General features: G+C 41.5%; 1 protein-coding gene across 2 annotated transcripts in view; it reads right to left on the bottom strand.

Moving 5' to 3' along the window:
* The window catches only part of MED13L (mediator complex subunit 13L), a 204,275-nt gene extending 186,569 nt beyond the window's left edge, over positions 1–17,706 (bottom strand). The window contains exons 1-3 of one of the 2 annotated variants that reach the window (XM_037387908.1): positions 17,612–17,706; positions 16,822–16,855; positions 16,610–16,702 (exon numbers count right to left, since the gene is read on the bottom strand). In XM_037387908.1, the coding sequence (XP_037243805.1) occupies positions 16,610–16,639 (30 nt within the window). In that variant the 5' untranslated portion in view covers positions 16,640–16,702; positions 16,822–16,855; positions 17,612–17,706. Of the gene's footprint in view, positions 1–14,412; positions 15,341–16,609; positions 16,703–16,821; positions 16,856–17,611 lie in introns of those variants that run through there. The other variant, XM_037387817.1, reaches the window with a different exon arrangement.
* Between the last annotated feature and the right edge of the window lie 617 nt (positions 17,707–18,323).

The raw sequence follows: 18,323 nt of genomic DNA, 5'->3' as shown, positions 1-18,323 counted from the left end.
TCTTCTGCAGTCCTCACAGATGGAACACAAACAAAACACATCTTCCACCTCCTCTTTTTTTCCTCATCCCCACCAAATGCTTTTTGGACTATATATGTTGTAAGGGAAATGGACAGACCAATTTTAAATGAACATCTCCAGAAGACTTGAGTAATTCCACCCATTTCAATACACAAAGCTCTACTGGAGAGTTTATACAAGAACACAGACACAGCAGAACCAGAAAAAGGCAGAGCATCTAAAGTTTGAGAAATTGTTGTATTTGGGCACACAAAGTGTAAACTAGAGTTACTTCTGTATTATTGTACTTCTTCTCTACATTAAAAAGAACGGCTAAAATTATATAATCATATGTTATTTTTCCTGCTTCATATAGTACAGAAAGGTGAGAAAAGCTAAGGCACATTCAGGCCTCCAGAAAATCGGTACCTCAGTACTTCCAAAATAGGAAAGATATACTTGAAAGGAGGCAAAGATCTACACAAAAGGCTTGAAGGGTCTTATGAGTTAAAAAAATAAAAATCTAGACGTCTACCACACAGGCCCTCAGCTCCAACCCTGACTTTCTCAATTTTTCAACATGACATCGTTCAGGTCATTTTATCTATCTCAGTTCTCCTGTCTGAAACAAAACGAAACGAAAACCAGGTATAAAAAATACTTCCCAATTCCCTGTCTAAAGGTGCTACTCAAACTCAGGTCTGCACAGTGCTTCAAACATAAGTTTCTCTAAATTCTCTTAAGAAAAGAAGTAAGGTAAAACACAAAACAAAACCACACCTCACCATTTAAGTCAGATACCTCTACAAACAAGTTTCAGTTAACCAAAGGAATATAATAATTAAAAACCTTTCAGCATTTGCCCTTCTAACCAAGGGGAAGAGGTTAAGTTGCTCACAGTACCTTAAAACACTATTTACCAGCCTCTGACATCAGGCACAATCTAAGCAATTTCTCAAATCTAGATTTTTGTTTGCTTCTATGTAGGATACTGTAGTTGCTAAGTGTCTTTAGTCTACAATTTATGTTTCAAATTGGAATATAAAAAAATGTAAATGCCATATACATATATATATACACATGTATATATATTTGCCAGTTTTATTAGAATCTCTTCTTAAAGAGCTTCATTCAAGTAAGTAGCTATTCTGAAGCCACCAGAGACTCATACTAAGGACTACTCACATGAGTAAAAATCTGTGTGAGAAAGCCCTTAGTTCATAGTCCAAGAATTTAAGTTGTAGTTAAAGGTGTCATGGGAATTACACCACCGTTTTAATTAAATGCTACAAGATCTTGCAGACAGATTCAAGATTAGCACCATCTGTTTTGGTTACAACATTTCATTTCACTACATCATCCTCACACAGCAACAAAATATCATTTCACACTCTACTCAAGCCATTTAAATACCAGATAAAATTTATGTCATCTTGATACCCCTCACTAAGGAGGAAGGACGAAGAGGACGAAGACAGGAGGACTGAAAAATATTCTGTACCAAAAGGAGCTTATGGGAGAGACAAACACACACCCTGACAAGAACTTTTGTCCCCTACTCCCACTGAAATGAAATATTTAGTAACATCTGTCTAAGTTCCTGTCAAGTGAATCCAAAGAACAGAGGCAAAAAACACATCAAGGAAGAGAGGAGATTGCTTAACTAAAAAAAAAATAGTTTTCTTCATAGCTATATATTATTTTGACACTCTGAGAAAGATTCCTATTTGGATAGCCCAACTTTCTACAGTAAGACTGAAGCAGCAACAAGCACCTGCACACAGACATTCTCTTATCTTTTACTCCTGGGTCTATAACTCCCTTGATTTAAAAAAAACAAAACAAAGCAAAGCAACCATCTCAACCCTGTGTAGCCTTCTGAAATCAGATCATTTACTAAACTACATATTAACATTCTCGTCTTTATCCTATCCATTTTAAAAAAGCAGGGAATGTTTGGTGTTCCCTTCCCTCAGGGCTTATCCCTTCTGCCCCTTAAAAAGGGAGGAACCATATGGCAGTAAAGAGAGGCCTTATCATGCACTGAATGAGCCATGGCTCAGCTTCAAAATGACATTTCTGCTAGGCTAAGCGACTGGCAGACAAGCATTGCAATAACTGCATCAACCAAGTCCTTCAAAGTTTTTCATACTCTGAATTCAAAATGGAAAAAAATAGCATCCCAAAAAAATCTACTTCTGAAATGGGCCTCCCGTGGCCAACAGGAAAACTGCCATGCTTGGTGCTTCAAAGAGCTGAACAACCAGCTGAGTTGAGCATCATTCTTCTTAATATGCAACCGATCAATAGCAGAATGACATGTTTGACTTTAAACCTTTCCCTGTATAAGCACACAGTCAAGTGGCTGAGAAAAAAAAGGATAAAGGACAGTCACTAACAAGCTTAAAAATGAAGGATGGAAAAAATTACCTTTTGTTGTTGTTCATTTGCTCTTAAAACCAACAAGAAACCGAGCACAACACTGCATGCAGCAAGCATGCTTAAAATTACTTTCAAACTGGATAGATCTCTTCATACCATGCTGCTTTCTTTCTTCATACTCCCTGGAACATATTATCTAAATGCTATACTTCAGAACTGTTTGTGACAAGCAACAGCATCAGGGCATTTGTATGTCATCTTTTATCTTTGCCAAGTCTCAGTGAAGGATTTAGATGTAACCAAAATCCTATTATCAGATACCTTCCTGATGGACTTCTGTACCTGGGGACATCTGAGTCATTGTATCATAGCACTGAGGACCAAAAAACCAAGATACTTCCAAAATAGAGTCCACATATACCATTATTAGAAGCCACAACCTAATAGCATGAGCTGTTATGCCTAAAAAGTAAACAGTAATGACAGAAATGAGGAATTTTTGTCTGAGTCTCCTAGATGTCAGTGTGATTCTGCCTATGTGGAAGCAGAGGCAGCCAGGAAGACTAACAAATTGTTTCAAAGAAACAAAAGTCAGACTAGTCTCAACATCTTTCCCAGTGGAAAATATGAAAGGACTCCAATATTAATGCTTGAATTTCAGCAGTTCTGGCAGATGCAGAAGCTACCAACAAAGTTCTGAGCGGCAAGCATAGAAGAATCTGAGTAATCTGATAAAAGGGCCCAAATTGCTGGTATGTACCCCAACCATCACAGAACTTCAAGGTTAAATACTATAGTAAAAGGTTAAAACAAAACACAGCAGATGGAAGGAAAATGAGTGCATGCTGACCTACTGGAAGAGAAACAGTATCTTCCTAAAGTCCACTGCAAAAACAGGTTGGCAACACAAAAACAAAAGGTAGAAATTCTTGTGAAAGAAACAGAAGGTGACACAGAAATTGTTAGGCCACCAGGATTCACCTATAGCTGTGCACCCTCATCACTAACTGCAGTTCTTGTTTTGCCACATCAAAAAGTAGAGAAAACAGGAAAAAAATTACAAGAATGGTCAAAAAGTGCATTTTACATACAACAAATTAGGACTGTTTGGTCTAAAAGGGAAACTATGAAGGTCTCTAGAGAACAGCTGCTCGTGGTGTCTACCCAGTATCAAATTAAATTAGAAGAATGCAAGACTAAAATGAGATGGCTGACCTTTGTGTGTCAGGATAAAAACTTGGGTACTAGTTTAAAAGTCACCTATTAAATACCTACCTGGTTCAAGAGGTCTCTCAACCAAATACATATAGAGCCTGGGAGATTATTGAAGGGAAGTATTACTATGTCCTTGACCTACTCATCTCTTTCTCCAGCAAAATGCTATTGTTTACAGGGGGGAGCACACTTTTGCAGCACATCTTTTGGATCCCCTATTTTTCTCCCACAAAAATTGCACCTTTTCTATGAGCAGCCATGGCAAGCCTCTAAGTGACTTCCCAAATACAAAAAGCCATGTAATACAGGCTGCTGGCACAGACAACATATCAATTTGACAGCTGCTAGGCACCCACAAAATGCTTCTTTAAATCTAGCAGGCCAAACAACCGCTGGCTACCGTTTAGACAAGACACTGTGATGGACTTTTGTTCTGATTCAACAAAGCTGTTCCTGTGCCTTGTCATTTAACTAATGAGGTACCATACTGGCATCTTTGAAGTATTTATCAGCCCATGAGGAGCATCATCAATGATCACCCTCAAAATAGCTCTCAGATCTGCCATCCTTAAAGTCAGTACCAAACATCCATCACTAAAACAGTAACAGTCATCCAGGACCAACTCCAGGAACTTGTAAAAAAATTAATTATAAAAACAACAAAGAAAAAAAAAAGGCATTTTTGAGTTACATCAACTTCTTTAACCTTCAGTGAACAGCTTTGGTTACCAAGTCTCCAGTCCCTTAACTGGTTCAGCAAATATCAGTACACTGTTCCAAACTGGTGCCTGGCTCATCAGCTCTCTTCCACTATAAGTAAGTTTGTAACTAAGTTCATCAGACAGAGATGTAAAAAGAGAATATGATAAGCATGGCTGGAAGCCAAAGGGCTGTGATTTAGCCATTACTTGAGAAGATCTTTTTGAGTAAAAAATATATTCAACACAAAAATATGAGGAAACTGAAAGATGGCAGCAACATCTTCTCAGGTCAGCACGTGATTGAAACTCACATAGATGTGCACCTCTACACGCTTGTACTTACTGGGTTTTGCACCAATACAGACACATAAAATGGGAAGTTGCTACAGTCTCACAACCAAGCATGAGAAAGGGAAACTGAAAAGCCAATCTGAACATCAACACTGGTGCCAAACAGGTAGGAATCCCTTTCAGAGGATGCTACTACGCAAGACCTATCCATGTACTTGCAGAACATACCTACCCAGTATAGCCAACGCAGGCAAAAGCATTTAAAAACAAGACGTGGTCTATTTTTATTTGTTTTGGGTGGTTTTATGGGGAAGAAGTGGAATAAGCTTACCCATGTCTGAACTGAATATACACCCAGGCAGGCTGTATCCAATGGAAGCATACAATGCCTGGAAGCAAAATGCCATCTCCCAAGACAAAGAGAGAGAAGGGTTTGAACATCTTTTCATTTTAGAAAACCCTACATTTAGGTAGTGAACCACCCTGCAGGTCAGGTTACCAACAGTATTTTACAGAGCCTGCTAAAAGATAACGCTTTAGCCAGTTTCTTTACAAAAGGGAACCAATTATATTTTAACTTCTGAGTAGATGGTTGAGAACAGATAATAAAATAACTACCACTTCACACTAGATAGCACACAAAAGAAAGCTAACAAATGTGCAACTTGCTAGCCAAAGAATCCCTCCCTCATTCAAAAAGACAGGGTGAACGATTAGGTTTGCAAGTCCCCTTCAAAAAGACAGAATCAGAACTAACTGCCCATTTTCCAAATTAGAAGAAAAACAAAAAAAAACCCCAAAAGACAAACCCTTACAGAAAAGTTGTCCAGCAGATGAAAAAAAGATGATAAAAGCAAATCTGCAAGTAAACAAAGGAATCTTTTCTCTTCCCCCAACTTTAACTTTGTTAATTTCTTTTTTTTTTTTTTTTTTTTTTTTAAACTGGAGGAAGGAAACGTCAAACATCAGTCATACAATAGACTATCAGACGTTTCCCAAACCAAGTAATCTGACATATGGGCAGAAAAAAAAAAAAAGGTGGGGGGGAGGCTGGAGGAAGTAACAACCCAAGTAGAGTAAACTTCGGCATACTGAGTTAAAGAGTGCAGTTCCTTTTCTTCCCTTACACAAAAAACTGTATTTAAAAGCTCAGAACTAGAACATTTTTGTACACCACATCTAAGCAGAACTGCTTTGTGAATACCAACAACAGCTCACATGATTGTTCTATGCATGTGTCCATCACTGACCTGCAAAGCAAAATAGCTGTCTGCTCAAATGGACCCTCGCCCAGATTCCTGGTTCCAGGCTAGGAAGGTAGTAACAGTGCAGAAATACAGACAGCCCTGACTCCTTAACATCAACAATGTCTTGACCAGTGACATCAAATAAAGCTCAAATTGTTAGGCAGTCTGCCAAAATCCCTTAGCCCTTTAAAAAAACCTCCACCTCAGGAATTGCTTCATATGAATATTCCGTAATATAGAAAGTAGTAAATAAATCCACCACATGACTGGTCATGTAGATTCATTTTGCCAGCTTTCTTACTGTCATTCCTGCAAAGACAAGAATCCAGCAGTTCTTGCCAGAAGGAAGTTACTGAAATTCACAAGAGAATTCATGTAAAAATTTTATTAAAATACACAAACAAAATTAAATAACCAGAAACACTGGGCTAAAAATGAAACCACCAAATTCAGACTAAAGTAACTTAACCAATTAACCTAGTCTGTCAGCAAAGAAATTACTTTTTTGTAGAAATACTTGACATGGTCACTACAAGATGTTCCTGGAATTAGTTTTGTAACTCGCCCAGAACCACCTACAAATTCAGTTATATTGTGGCTATACGTGAAGTGAAACTCAAAAACCTGACATTAAGAGATTGCTGACACACTAGACTAGACTTAAGAATTCCTAGTAAACCAGAGACTCCAGTAAGAAAAAAGTCGTGGTTTTATACTGAAAAAAACCAACACATTTTGAAACTTGGTTTCACAGCTATGAATGCAGTGTCACTAAAAAACAGATGGTTGCCAATCCTGGTCAGTAGGTAAAGAACAGTTTTCCTCTAAAATTTGTTTTCAGTCCTCTGGTCTCTCAAAATATTGTATTTTATGAGCAAATATGGAGCTATAAGGACAGGCAACAACACGGCACTGACCACAGCATAGCTCTTTTAAAGCTAAAAGATAAAGTAAATCAAGTTTTACTGAACAAGCTTTAAATTTCCTTCCCTAAGACATGGATTGTGGTTACACAGCCACTTTGATCTCGCTTCAATCCATGCCACTGCCAAAACTTGATGGGGAGGGAGAGAGAATGGAATAAGGGGTACACAGACCTGGCTAGGGATTGAGAAGGGGAGAAAGTTTTTCACTAGGTCAGTTCCATGATCCAGGCTTAAATGTGAGCTTATGAATCATTTTGTGGTCACTAAGGCATGGAAGAAGAGTGAAGGGGGAGGGAGAAAAATGAAAAAGGGAAAATAACCCATGCCTTTTCCTCTGCAATTAATATTATTTTCTTCTCATAAACAAGAATAGTACACTAAACTGCAACACTAGCTGACTAAAGCAAGCTGAGGTAAGTGCTTAATGAGAAGTGACACAAATGCATGTCATATCTTGCACTAGAAATTAATTTTAGAAGACTGTCCATTTTCCTCCGTTTTCATAAGCTGTTTAAATACGTTCCTTAGTATAGGGACAAGGTCTTTATGTATATTTGAGCTGATCTGTGTTAGTCACATAAATGTAAATATTGCCTAGGGGCACATTATTCAACAGCAACACACAAAACTTCCTGTCTCAAGGAAACAAAAGAGGGAATGCCACTGAAGGCTCAAGTCACATTTCTGTACACTACTGCAATTCTGCTCAGGAACATGAATTAAGCCACATGCGACTCAATGAGAAATAACATTTTACTAACAGACTGAGAGTCAGGATTTACCAAAATTAAGCAAAATTCACAGCACGAGCCAAAGGAAAGACCGCTTAAACCTTTTACATTTGTGAGATATTAGAAAACAGGCATCATCTTACTAGGTAAAATGCTAAGAACCCTCCTGATCTGAAAAGTTAAACGTACTATATGGTATCAAAGTGGTTTATGTTCAGACATCATTATCGTTTTACAGTATAGTGATCATACCAATGCAAGACACTGTAACGAGCTGAAGCCACAGCAGGAAATGATGCAAGCTGTCATTCTTACTATCACAGGCCTGTTATCCCTGCAGTATATTCACAACCCTGTGCAGAGGGAACCTAACACAATGTTTCAGTAATATTTCGAAATCTGTTAGAGGCAGAAGATTTTTATTAGTCGGATTCTCTTTGAAACTACCAGCTGATTCGGGAAACTCAGGGGAAGAGGATCTATTAAAGCAATACTTGGGAGCTTGAACTGAAAGTGGTATAAAAGTGTGGTCTGAAGAAGAATGCCTCCACATAAATACATACTCCATATAAACAAATCTTTTGGATCTGATTTAGGATCTTCTGTTGAAAACACCTGTGTACTTTTAAAACTGGCAAGTTAATATGCAAATGAGCATGCTTCCAGTCAGAGCATTTTTTTTTCATATTATCTGTGTTACTATGGCACCAACAAGTCAGAAACCCCACCATCCTAGACTCTACACAAAAAAGCACATTACTCACCCACAGAATGGCAAATGAATACACACAGATCTGAAATACAAAACTATATTTGCCAGCCTTAACAACAGTCTGAAAAGACCAACCATGTATTCAGTGTTATTGGGTTGTCTGTAGGATCCCACAAACAAATTTAGGAAAAAGGTTTTTAGGACAACAGTGGAGTACATCTGCAGACATCAACTGGTAACCTTCCACAAATACAAAGGAACAGCTAGAAAAAAAACACAAAAGATACCAATTTATAATTTGGTGATTCTGGTGTATATTGGAGTCAGGAGACAGTCAGTTCCAAGTGAAAACTAAGAAGCAGAGAAGGAACAGGACTCAAGGCTTTGGATGTGAAAGCACAATAACTTTGAGGAGATGTAACACCAGCAGAAGACTATGAAAGAATGCAGAAAGGTGCAACATGGTCCCAGTGACAGGATGGGAGAGAAAATTTGTAGCAATGTTCTTGATATGAGCTGGGATATTTTAGTCAAACCCTGATAAAAGGATGCTGCCACAACTAAGGATGTTAAAGTGAAGACTGGGGTGGGCCGGAGGGAAGTTTAATTCCCTAGGGTGATCAAAGAAAAGTGGAGAGAACAGGTTAAGCGTTCTCATCCAATAAACAGAAAGCTTCAAACAAGCATAGATGATCAACTCATTACAAAGTATGGCATTCCAGGAACATTGATGGGGTTTTGGTATCTAAAAAGCAGTGCAGCTGCACACACACACCCCTTTTCAAAGGCATAACTTTTTTGAAAACTTAGATAAACAAATGAAAACAAAAATCCATTCCTTCATCTAATGGCCAAAGTTAATACATTCAACACATATCTCATATGCACCACAATCCCCCCTGGAAGCTCAAAAATTTCAGTTTCTTTAGATTTTTTCCGAAAGAACTATATTGCCAAGAAAGAAAATAATAGAAGAAAGGTCTACATATAGGATTAATGAGTTCCTTTTTTACTCTCATTCACATGAGGAAGTGCTCTCAGAAGCAGAAGGGGGAAAAAAATTCAAGATCAAATGAATCGGGGGGTGGGGGGGGTGGGGGGTGAGAACTGGGGTTATAATGTTCATACTACATTAATTATTTAGAAAAATCCAGAAATATATGTTTTCAGATAGTATTACAGCAAATGAAAATTATGATTCTTAAGCTGTATTTAAAAAAAAAAAATCCTAGGTAACTACATCAGCTTAACATTTAAGTGTTTTCTTAATCACGTTGATGTTTGCAACAGCCATCTCATCAGAGGACTTGCATTGTCACCAAAATCAGACCACAGTCATTGGGGAAGGATTCACAGCCCCAGCATAGGTGTACATTCAGAAGATATTCAGGATTTAAGAAAACCTCACTCAAATATTTCTTAGTGGCTAGCCTGAGATTCTTTGGCATGCTTTGTCCTCAACTGCAAATGTCACTCCTGCATACATGATTTTCTTTGTGCAATATTCAGAGAAGGTTAGTTACCCAACGCAGATTCATTATTCCACTCCCAAAGCTGGGCAAGCTAACTGAATGTCACTCCATCCCAATCTCTTTGCAAATCTGGGTCCATTTTCTTCAAACTCACACCCTAGTAGATATAATTAAATTGTCCAATATGCTGACAGGACATAATAGAAACCTACTACTCAAGTGATTTAAAACCTGAAATCTTTTATTAGCAGGAAGTGAGCAAGCTTTCTAACATCACTTTTCTACTTTTATCTTGTAACCTAATAAAATTCAGGTTGAAGATAACTAAAGAATCAAATACTTTTTGAGAATTTGAGAGGCTAATTCCATTTCTTAAATATATATACACATAAATTAACACCTACATAAAATTTCAAACAAGCAAGATATCTACTATGTAGTGATGTAACATCCTGCACACCAAAGTAACAGCCTACCGCTTGGAACACTGCATTTGTGATAATACAATAATCAAGAAAAACTACTGGTTCATTTACTGCCACTTAAGGATTTGGTTGGGCAATCAACCATTTACTATGAAGTCCTTTACTGACAATTATGCAACAGCAAAGAGAACCTCACCAGCAAACCCTGCATTCTTCACTTCCTGATGCCATGAAAAACCTTTTAGGAAAATAATTCCAGTGCCATGTCAGATTTCCTTGACTCCTTTCAGTTTCATTCTGAAAACAACAACCAAACTCACTGATCGAAGGCAACAATTTCTGTTCCTGTTTGCGAACTGAAAAAAACTAACAGCAGCAATGACTAATTTACAGTTTGTAAATTCGCCTTTGAACACTGACTGGAACAAAGGCACAATTCCTACTAAGGGGACCTTTCTGGCAGCACATTTAAGCAAGTACTCACAACATCTTCCATACCAGCTTCTATAAAGTCTGCTATAAATAGGTCTCACTTTCCAAGAACATAATCATGCCTTTTCCAGGCTGAAGACTCCTACAGTATCTAATCTTTCACCACACGAAAGCTGCTCCAAATTTTAGGTCATTCCTGACACCCCTTGCTGTACTTACACACACACACACCCCAGCTCCAGCATATGAAACATTATGCAACTTCATCCCAACTTTCAGACTGACTTGTGCCTTTGGATCCACCACAGCAATTAAGCCAGACAGTTCAGGAAACATCTTCACATTTCACGCAAGCCCTCACCATCATATGATTAACCCTTACTCACAGGAAAGGTCAAATTAATTTTTCAGTAACACTACTTTTATGAGTAAGGATTATTCACAGGAAGACTGTTTGCCAGCTGGGTCTGAAATTTTAATACAAAGCCTATTACCTCAGAACATTTTGCCTCCAAATAGTTATCAGACAACTTTTAATGAGTATTTAAATAAACTGGCCCTTAACAATTCCTTATTAAATACTGTTTTGATAAACAGACATTCTTTTTCAAAAGCAGCAGCAGACATTTTGACTAATGCAAGAACAGAGGTAAGATAAATATAATTTCTTCTGCTGCGCTGGAAACAGCAATTTCAAACAGAAGGTATATTTTTAATGAGCAAGTCTATTAGTTGTGTACACCAGTATAGTTTGTATCTGAGGGGTATTCTGATGACAAGTATGCAAATTGGCTCCTATCTTACTAAAAAATGCTTTACATTTAGAGCACAGTTCTAGATTTCTTTGTCTAGGTTGTCTGTGTCGGTTTCTGCCTCACAGAGTATACAAACATTAACCCATTTTCTAGAATGGCGCTGGATTCCTGCTTCAGTACGGAGTGACACACAATACAGACAACAGCCCTCTGCGTCACCAGGTCCTGAGGGACACTTCACAAAACCCATCTATGCAAGTCTGAGATCACACTCAGCATCTGGATATTCAAAGCTAACTTTAAAACCTTAAATTTAGACTGTGCCTTCCCCTCCTGGGAAATATTTTGAGTCAAGAACTCTAAGGACCTCTATGCTTTCTGGACATCTCTGATAAAAGAAAATCAGTCACTAAAAAGCTTTTAGAAAACACTTCCCATAAAAAAGATTCAGAAGAAACAGTGTACCTAACCTCTCTCTAAAGATTGTCTACAGTCAACAGAAAAAGCAGCTAGAAATCATGAATTGTTACATGAACCCAAACGACTACAGCAACCAGACTCGCTCACCACAGAGCTCTGGCTTCTCTGGGGTGGGGAGATAGCGTTCTTCTTAAACAAAACAAATGTTTGTGGGAAGAAATATTATTTAAACATAAACAAACAGAATCACAGTAGATTATTTCAGAGCTTTAATTCTCCAGTCAAGAACATTTCTTTGTTATTCACACCCAAACCAAAACCTGAGGTAAAAAAAATAGTCAACTTCTAATAGCAGAATCTGTTTAAAAAGATTTATAATCTACCTCACTCATAAAAAAAATATATGAATTCCCATCAACAGCTGATTTAGGTTGTGCATGTTTTTGTTCTGTTACTCTGAAGAAGTAAATGATTAGCAAAAGTTTCTCTAATTAGTAATCCAGACTACTGTAGCTTTAACACTTCATAAATTTTGAAATTAATACGACAATGTGAGGTTCAAGGGTCAATGGTGTGGGCCACATATTTCCAGTCAGTATTTCCATTCTCAAGATCTTTCACGGATACATAAATACTAACACAAGTCACCCTAATAGTTTGCATATATACTGTATTTAAAAAAAAATAAAATTAAATACTACTTGATTTTTGCAAGTAGAGCCAAAAATCAGTAAAAACATTACATTTTCAAGCATCGCACCACATTACAGGTACGGATACCTCCCACAAAATTACATGGGAGATTAAAGGGTTGCACATTAAATTCATTATTATTATAAAACCCACCTGCAAAAGAATTTTGGCAAACTTATTTCAGTGATATTACACACCTTTTTACAATTTAACATCTCCCTAGTCTAGTAAGGGGGGGGGGGGGGGGGGTGGGGGGTGTGAAGACCAAACTACAATAACTAAGAAATAAATTCACTTTATAATTTATGCTAATTGGATGCCAGCAATTATTTTTACCAGTGACAGATCTGCAGATTGCAACTACATGAAAAATTACACTTCTTAAAAACACACTACTCAATTTTCCATTAGTAAATGGGTACTTCACAACTGCTTCTGTAAAGGACAAACCATTGGCTACCTTGCTCTTACTATCAGACACATTGTCTCCTGCACACTTACTGCTTTATTTTTGTTACTGGGCAAGAGCAGCCTTAGCCAAAATGACCTTAACAGTTCCTGCATCTTGATACGTTGTAGCACTGCTATATATTAATAACCATTAGAAATAGCTATCAGGCAGAAACATAGGATAAAATCTTACAATCTAACAGTTCAATAAGAAAACAAAGTAAGAATTGCATTTATTCTCACAGAAGAATCTCTGGGCCAGTTTCCTAGCAGCATAAGCAACTAGGTAGGGCTCTCGCCTCAGATTCTTAAAAGGTACTAGCAAAATAAAACCCAAACGTACGTACTTAAACAAACCAAATCCACAGGGGCAAAATAACAAACATATGGCAATAAAAGGCAAAATTCATAAAACAAAAAGCTTCATCATTAGCATTTTTAATTAATTTTCTTTTTTTTCCCCTCTTAATTCCTGTAAGGAAGCTAATAAAAGAATCTCTTCCTTTCTGTTAGAACAATATGCACTCACCTCCAATTCTGGCAGAGCTCTGATGCGCAGAAGGGGGTATCTACCACCTATCATGCTATCCCCAAACTTGCATTACAATTTTTTAACTATTTCATACCATGCACTAAAAAAGTCCTTCCTACCCTCTGGCATTATCCCTCGTAGTACTAGAGGGCTCTGAGTGATCAGAGTCCTCTCGCTCTGCTCAGCTGTTGCCCAGCCAACAGGGAGAAGGTTCCTATGTGTCAGGTAAATAAAGCAAGGTATTTCCAAATGATTCTGCCCTTCCACAGAAACAAACTGTTTTCTTGTTTCAAATTCAAGTTACAAATCTGTAGCTAGCCAAAACTGATACCATAATTTCTGCCACATTAAACCACGCAATGCGCGTAGGAAGTTGTCAATTACCAGTAAGATGGGTAGACAGCATCTATGCAAACACACTACCCAGCATACTACGTTTACCGCCACCGTTTTACTTCACAGAAGAAAAAATTAAACAGTTTGGGGTTTGTTGGTTTGGGGTTTTTTTACCTCTTGCCCCCAAGCACTATCTATGATAAGACCACACTCTAACAACAGCTGACATGCAGTCACAGGAGCCCAGAGCGTAAGTCCGACAGACAATCACGCTGCACGACTGTTTGCTGCTGCTGAAATGGCGTTTGTCATTGTGAGAGACACACACACACCCCCCAGTTTAGTAGGCACAAAGCACCCAGGGCACGGAGTGCCAAGGGAGGCGGGGAGAAAGGACTGTTTACCAGAGAAGATGGTTGTACATGCGGGCAGTGCAGGCAGGGGACACACAATCCGTTGCCTCTCCGCTCTCCTATTCAGGGGAGCGCAGCTGTGAGAGCAACACACGCGCTCGCAGCAAACCACGTTAAAGAGCAAAATAAACACGGGGAGCCGAGCCGGGGGAGGGGCCAGCGGAGGAGCAGCCCCACGGGCCCCGACTATAAAGCCCCTGGCAGCTGCACCCAACCGGCAAACCAGCTGCGCGGCAGAGCGCCCGGTTAAGCCGCCGTTCCCCACCCCCGGGCACTCACCAGCGAGAAGAGGTTCGAGTGACAGTCCTCCAGGCTGGCCCCGTTCGCCACCCAGTTCGCCGCTGCAGTCATGATCCTCGGCGAGCCCGGCCGCCAGAGCGGGGCATGTCTGAGGAGACGGGCCCGGCGCGGGGGGAGAAGCAGCGGGCGCTCCTCGGCGCTGGCCGGGGCAGCAGCCGCGGGCCGGCCCCTCGCCGCGGGCGGAGCGGGGGCGGGCGGCCGGCAGGGGGCGCGCCGCAGGCGGGGGGGGGGGGCGAGCCTCGCTCCCCGGCGCCAGCCGCGTAATCCTCGGGCGGCGCGGCCCGCTCCGGCGGGGCGAGGGGGCCTCTCGGTCCGAGCCCCCTCAGCAGGCGGCGCAGGGGGGAAGCCCCCTCCGGTCCTCCGGGCCCGCCTCAGTACCGCCGGGGCGAAGAGAAGAAGGGGGGGGGGCCCGGGGCCCTCCTTCCGCGTCCAGGTCTGGCCCCCCCCCGGCTGGGGCACGCGTTGCGGCGGAGGGGGAGGAGAGGGGAGGGTCTCCTCCCGCGGCCCGGCGGCGGCCCCTGCGGGGCGCGGGCCGGGCGGGGCGGGGGAGGGCCGCGGGCAGTGGCGGCGGCGGCGGGCGGGGGGCGCTGTCTCGCGTGCCGGCGGAGGCCGTGTCCCCTCCCCGCCCGGCCGCCCCTCGCTGCTGCCGCCGCTGGCTGTGGGTGGATGGTGTTTTCCTCCTCCTGCTGCTGTTGCTGCCGCCGCTGCTGCCCGCCGCCTTGTTTACGCTCCGTGCGGGGCTCCCGGTGCTGCGGGCGGCGGGCGGCAGCCCCGGCCCAGAGAGGTAGCACTGTCCCTGCCCGTCCTCGCCCCCCTCCGCCTGGCGCTGCCCGCCCAGCGGCCCCGCTCACCCGCTCCTCCTCACACACTCGCCTCTGCCTCTCTCCACTCTGACAGCAATGGCGGCCGCCAGGCGCAGCTCGCCTCGCCATTGGCCGTCGCCGCCCCACGTGACGCGCGCCGGAGGGCGGGGGCCCGGCGCTTGGGGCTCCCCCCGGCCCCTCCCTCCGCCGCCGCGGCGCCCGCCGGGCCGCTGGGGGCGCTCGGTAGCGGGAAGGGCGCTGCGGCGACGCCGGGGCGGGCGGCGGGGCGCTGCGGGGGTGGGGGGGCCGCTGCCGCGGGGGCGCGTCCCGCCTCCGCCGCGTCGGACGGGACGAGCTCGGTCGGGGACGCCCCTGCCGCCCCACGCCCGCCGCGCACTCGGCCAAGGAAAACGTTATTTGAAAGGAGCTGCGCGGGGCAGGGGGCGCCGGCGGCGGAGCGCGCTGCCGCTCCCACCTGTTGGGCCGCTGCGCTCCCCTGCTCGGGCTCTGCCCCGGCACCCGTCGGCTTCCGAAGCGATTAAAAACCGGCCTGGAAACGCATTCCTTGTCATCCCTAAACCAGGGTATCGCCCCCCAAGGGCTCCCCTTGAACAGTCAAGTTCAACGCTACGTTCTGCGGAGCACGGGAAACGCGGCTTCACCCCGAGCAGCTCGCCCTGCACTCCCTCTGGAACAGCTTTCAGGCGTTCTGTGGAGTTATGTTTTAGTACAAGGAATTCACAATATTAGTGAGTTAACAAAGTTAAATAAACAAATGAAATCCGTTCCTGTAGCAGCCATGGTGCGGAGAAGCAGAGAGGTTAGACTCAAAATAATAAACGATGAATACCAAATACTTTGTTTAAAACGTAATGTTCATAACAAGTCATTTTTTCCCTGTTCGTAATGACCCTTTAATTCAAACCAGTGGGAGCCTGATCTGCTTAGGCAGATTAAAGCTCACCTGCCTGAGCTTCTCACCAACAGGAGCATTCCGTAGGTGATACAAAGCAGATATTGCTGCTTGAAAGAGAAAGATTATTTCACAATTCCACTTAAGCTTTAATACAGAAATGTAGCAAGTTTTCAATGATCTGATTCAGTGGAAAGAGGTCTCACCCTGTGCTCAGTAGCAGCTTTCCTTATCGTGACTTTAATCTTATTTAGGCATCTTTTTTGCAATTTACTTTTCTTCATAATAAATTAAGATTAGCATCTATTCTAATGACTGAATGGAGTTTGTTTGGACTTACCTCACCGTAACAAATCTCTAACACAAACAAGCATCGCAGCCATTTAGCTAAATTACATACACAGAGCAATAGATAGAATTCAGGCCAAAAGAAAATTTCCACCAAGACCAGTGGTCTTACCACGTGCATTCTTTGTCCGACAAATCCCATCCATCATGCACCGTTCCCTTCACTGTCACACCAAACAGAAATTCTGTCTTGCAAAGACTGGTCCTATATTAGTGAGAGAAAAAGCATTTTCAAACACAAATGAAATATTCATGTTCAGTTACAGCTGTAATTTATTTATTTATTTATTTACACCTATTAGCAAAAAAAGAGCCTAGACTCACCTTAGGGAAAGACTTCTACCCTCCTTCAGTTCATCTAAGAGAATCAAAGAAGCACAAAGATGCTGTAAAACCCCTGAGCTGGTAAGGAGCAAAGCTGACAATGTAGCCAAACTCCTGTAGCCTAGAAATTGCTTGCTACAGCCTGGCAATCCAGAATCGGGGGAGTATGTACTTTGGACAGTATTACTTTCTTTTGTCAATATGTGTTACAAACAGAGAACACAATCTGACACTTGTAAATATGTCAAGTAATATGCGTTAACCAACGAAACACACATCCTTCTGTATTAAAATAGTACAGTTCTTTGCAAACACACTGCAGTTATCAGTTAGCCACCCTACCACTAAGTGTTGCCTAGAGTACAACAAACCCTTCGAAGAAAGATCTGTTTCATTTCTGGAATAAAAGAACATCCCTTATCATGAAAAAGATATTTTGATATTATAGTAGTATTTTGAAATTGAGAATCACATTACTGCTTATCCCATGGAAAGCTAACAATACTGTACAGAATTAGACACTGCAGAATTCATTTTTCTTCCATATGCTCCTTACCCTCCAAATGGTATTTCCAGTTGTCAGCATTCCTCTTTGGGATCTTTCAAGTAGTGATGACTTACTATGCTTGATTTTCTCATGAAAATGTGAGGTCTAACACATGATTCAGATCCATTTTCAGGGGGAGAAATGTTAATATACTCACACTGTGCTGCTTTGGACAATTTACAAGATTCTTATGAACATTTAATTACTTTTTAAATTAAAAATACTTTAGTATAATTAAATTACCTGTAATGGGTCAATGTTCAGAAGTTGAAGAGTTGCTGCTTACATTTGTGAAAGGCTACTGGTCAGACATTTTGACCACATCTCTGCGTTGCAAAGTTCATTTTGTTTTTAAACTGAAAAAAGATAGCATCTCTCCAAGGAATTTGCCAGTTACTTGACTTTACATTACATTCAGTTATCACAAACAAGTAGAAATCATTACAGTCTAATCATTCACTTCACAGTACCAAACTAGGAAAGTTTCTTTGCTGTCTTCTGACAATAGTGTTACTTAAAACAGAAATTATTCCACTTACAGATATCATATACAAGTGACACTTCCTCATGCATAATTATCCTAGATGGTATGTGGTGGAACGTGTTTCCCAACTCAGGGTATTCAAGTTTTAGTCCCTGTTTTCTTTCACTTATTTTAAAAAATTGATCAATGAACATGAACAAGAACACTGGGGTTTCTGCTTTAAAAAACATAACCGTTTTTCCATAGCAGCAATATACAGGAACTTCTTTATTAATTCTGCCAATGTATTAACTTGCAAGCTGCAATTACACAACTCAAGCTGCAGAAACGAGTTTCCAGGCTCCTGGAAATCAGCTGGGTCACACTCAGCCTTCACCATACAGAGCTGATAAGCACTCTGGGGAGGAACCAGCTACCTACCCTGACAAAATTAGTCCAAATATTGATAGGCAAGTTTATTTTATTCTAGAA

The sequence above is a fragment of the Falco rusticolus genome, chromosome 1 (genome assembly GCF_015220075.1).
Source record: "Falco rusticolus isolate bFalRus1 chromosome 1, bFalRus1.pri, whole genome shotgun sequence".
Classification (NCBI taxonomy): domain Eukaryota; kingdom Metazoa; phylum Chordata; class Aves; order Falconiformes; family Falconidae; genus Falco; species Falco rusticolus.
Note: the sequence above shows the minus strand (reverse complement) of the source record. Positions and strands in the feature narration are given on the sequence as shown.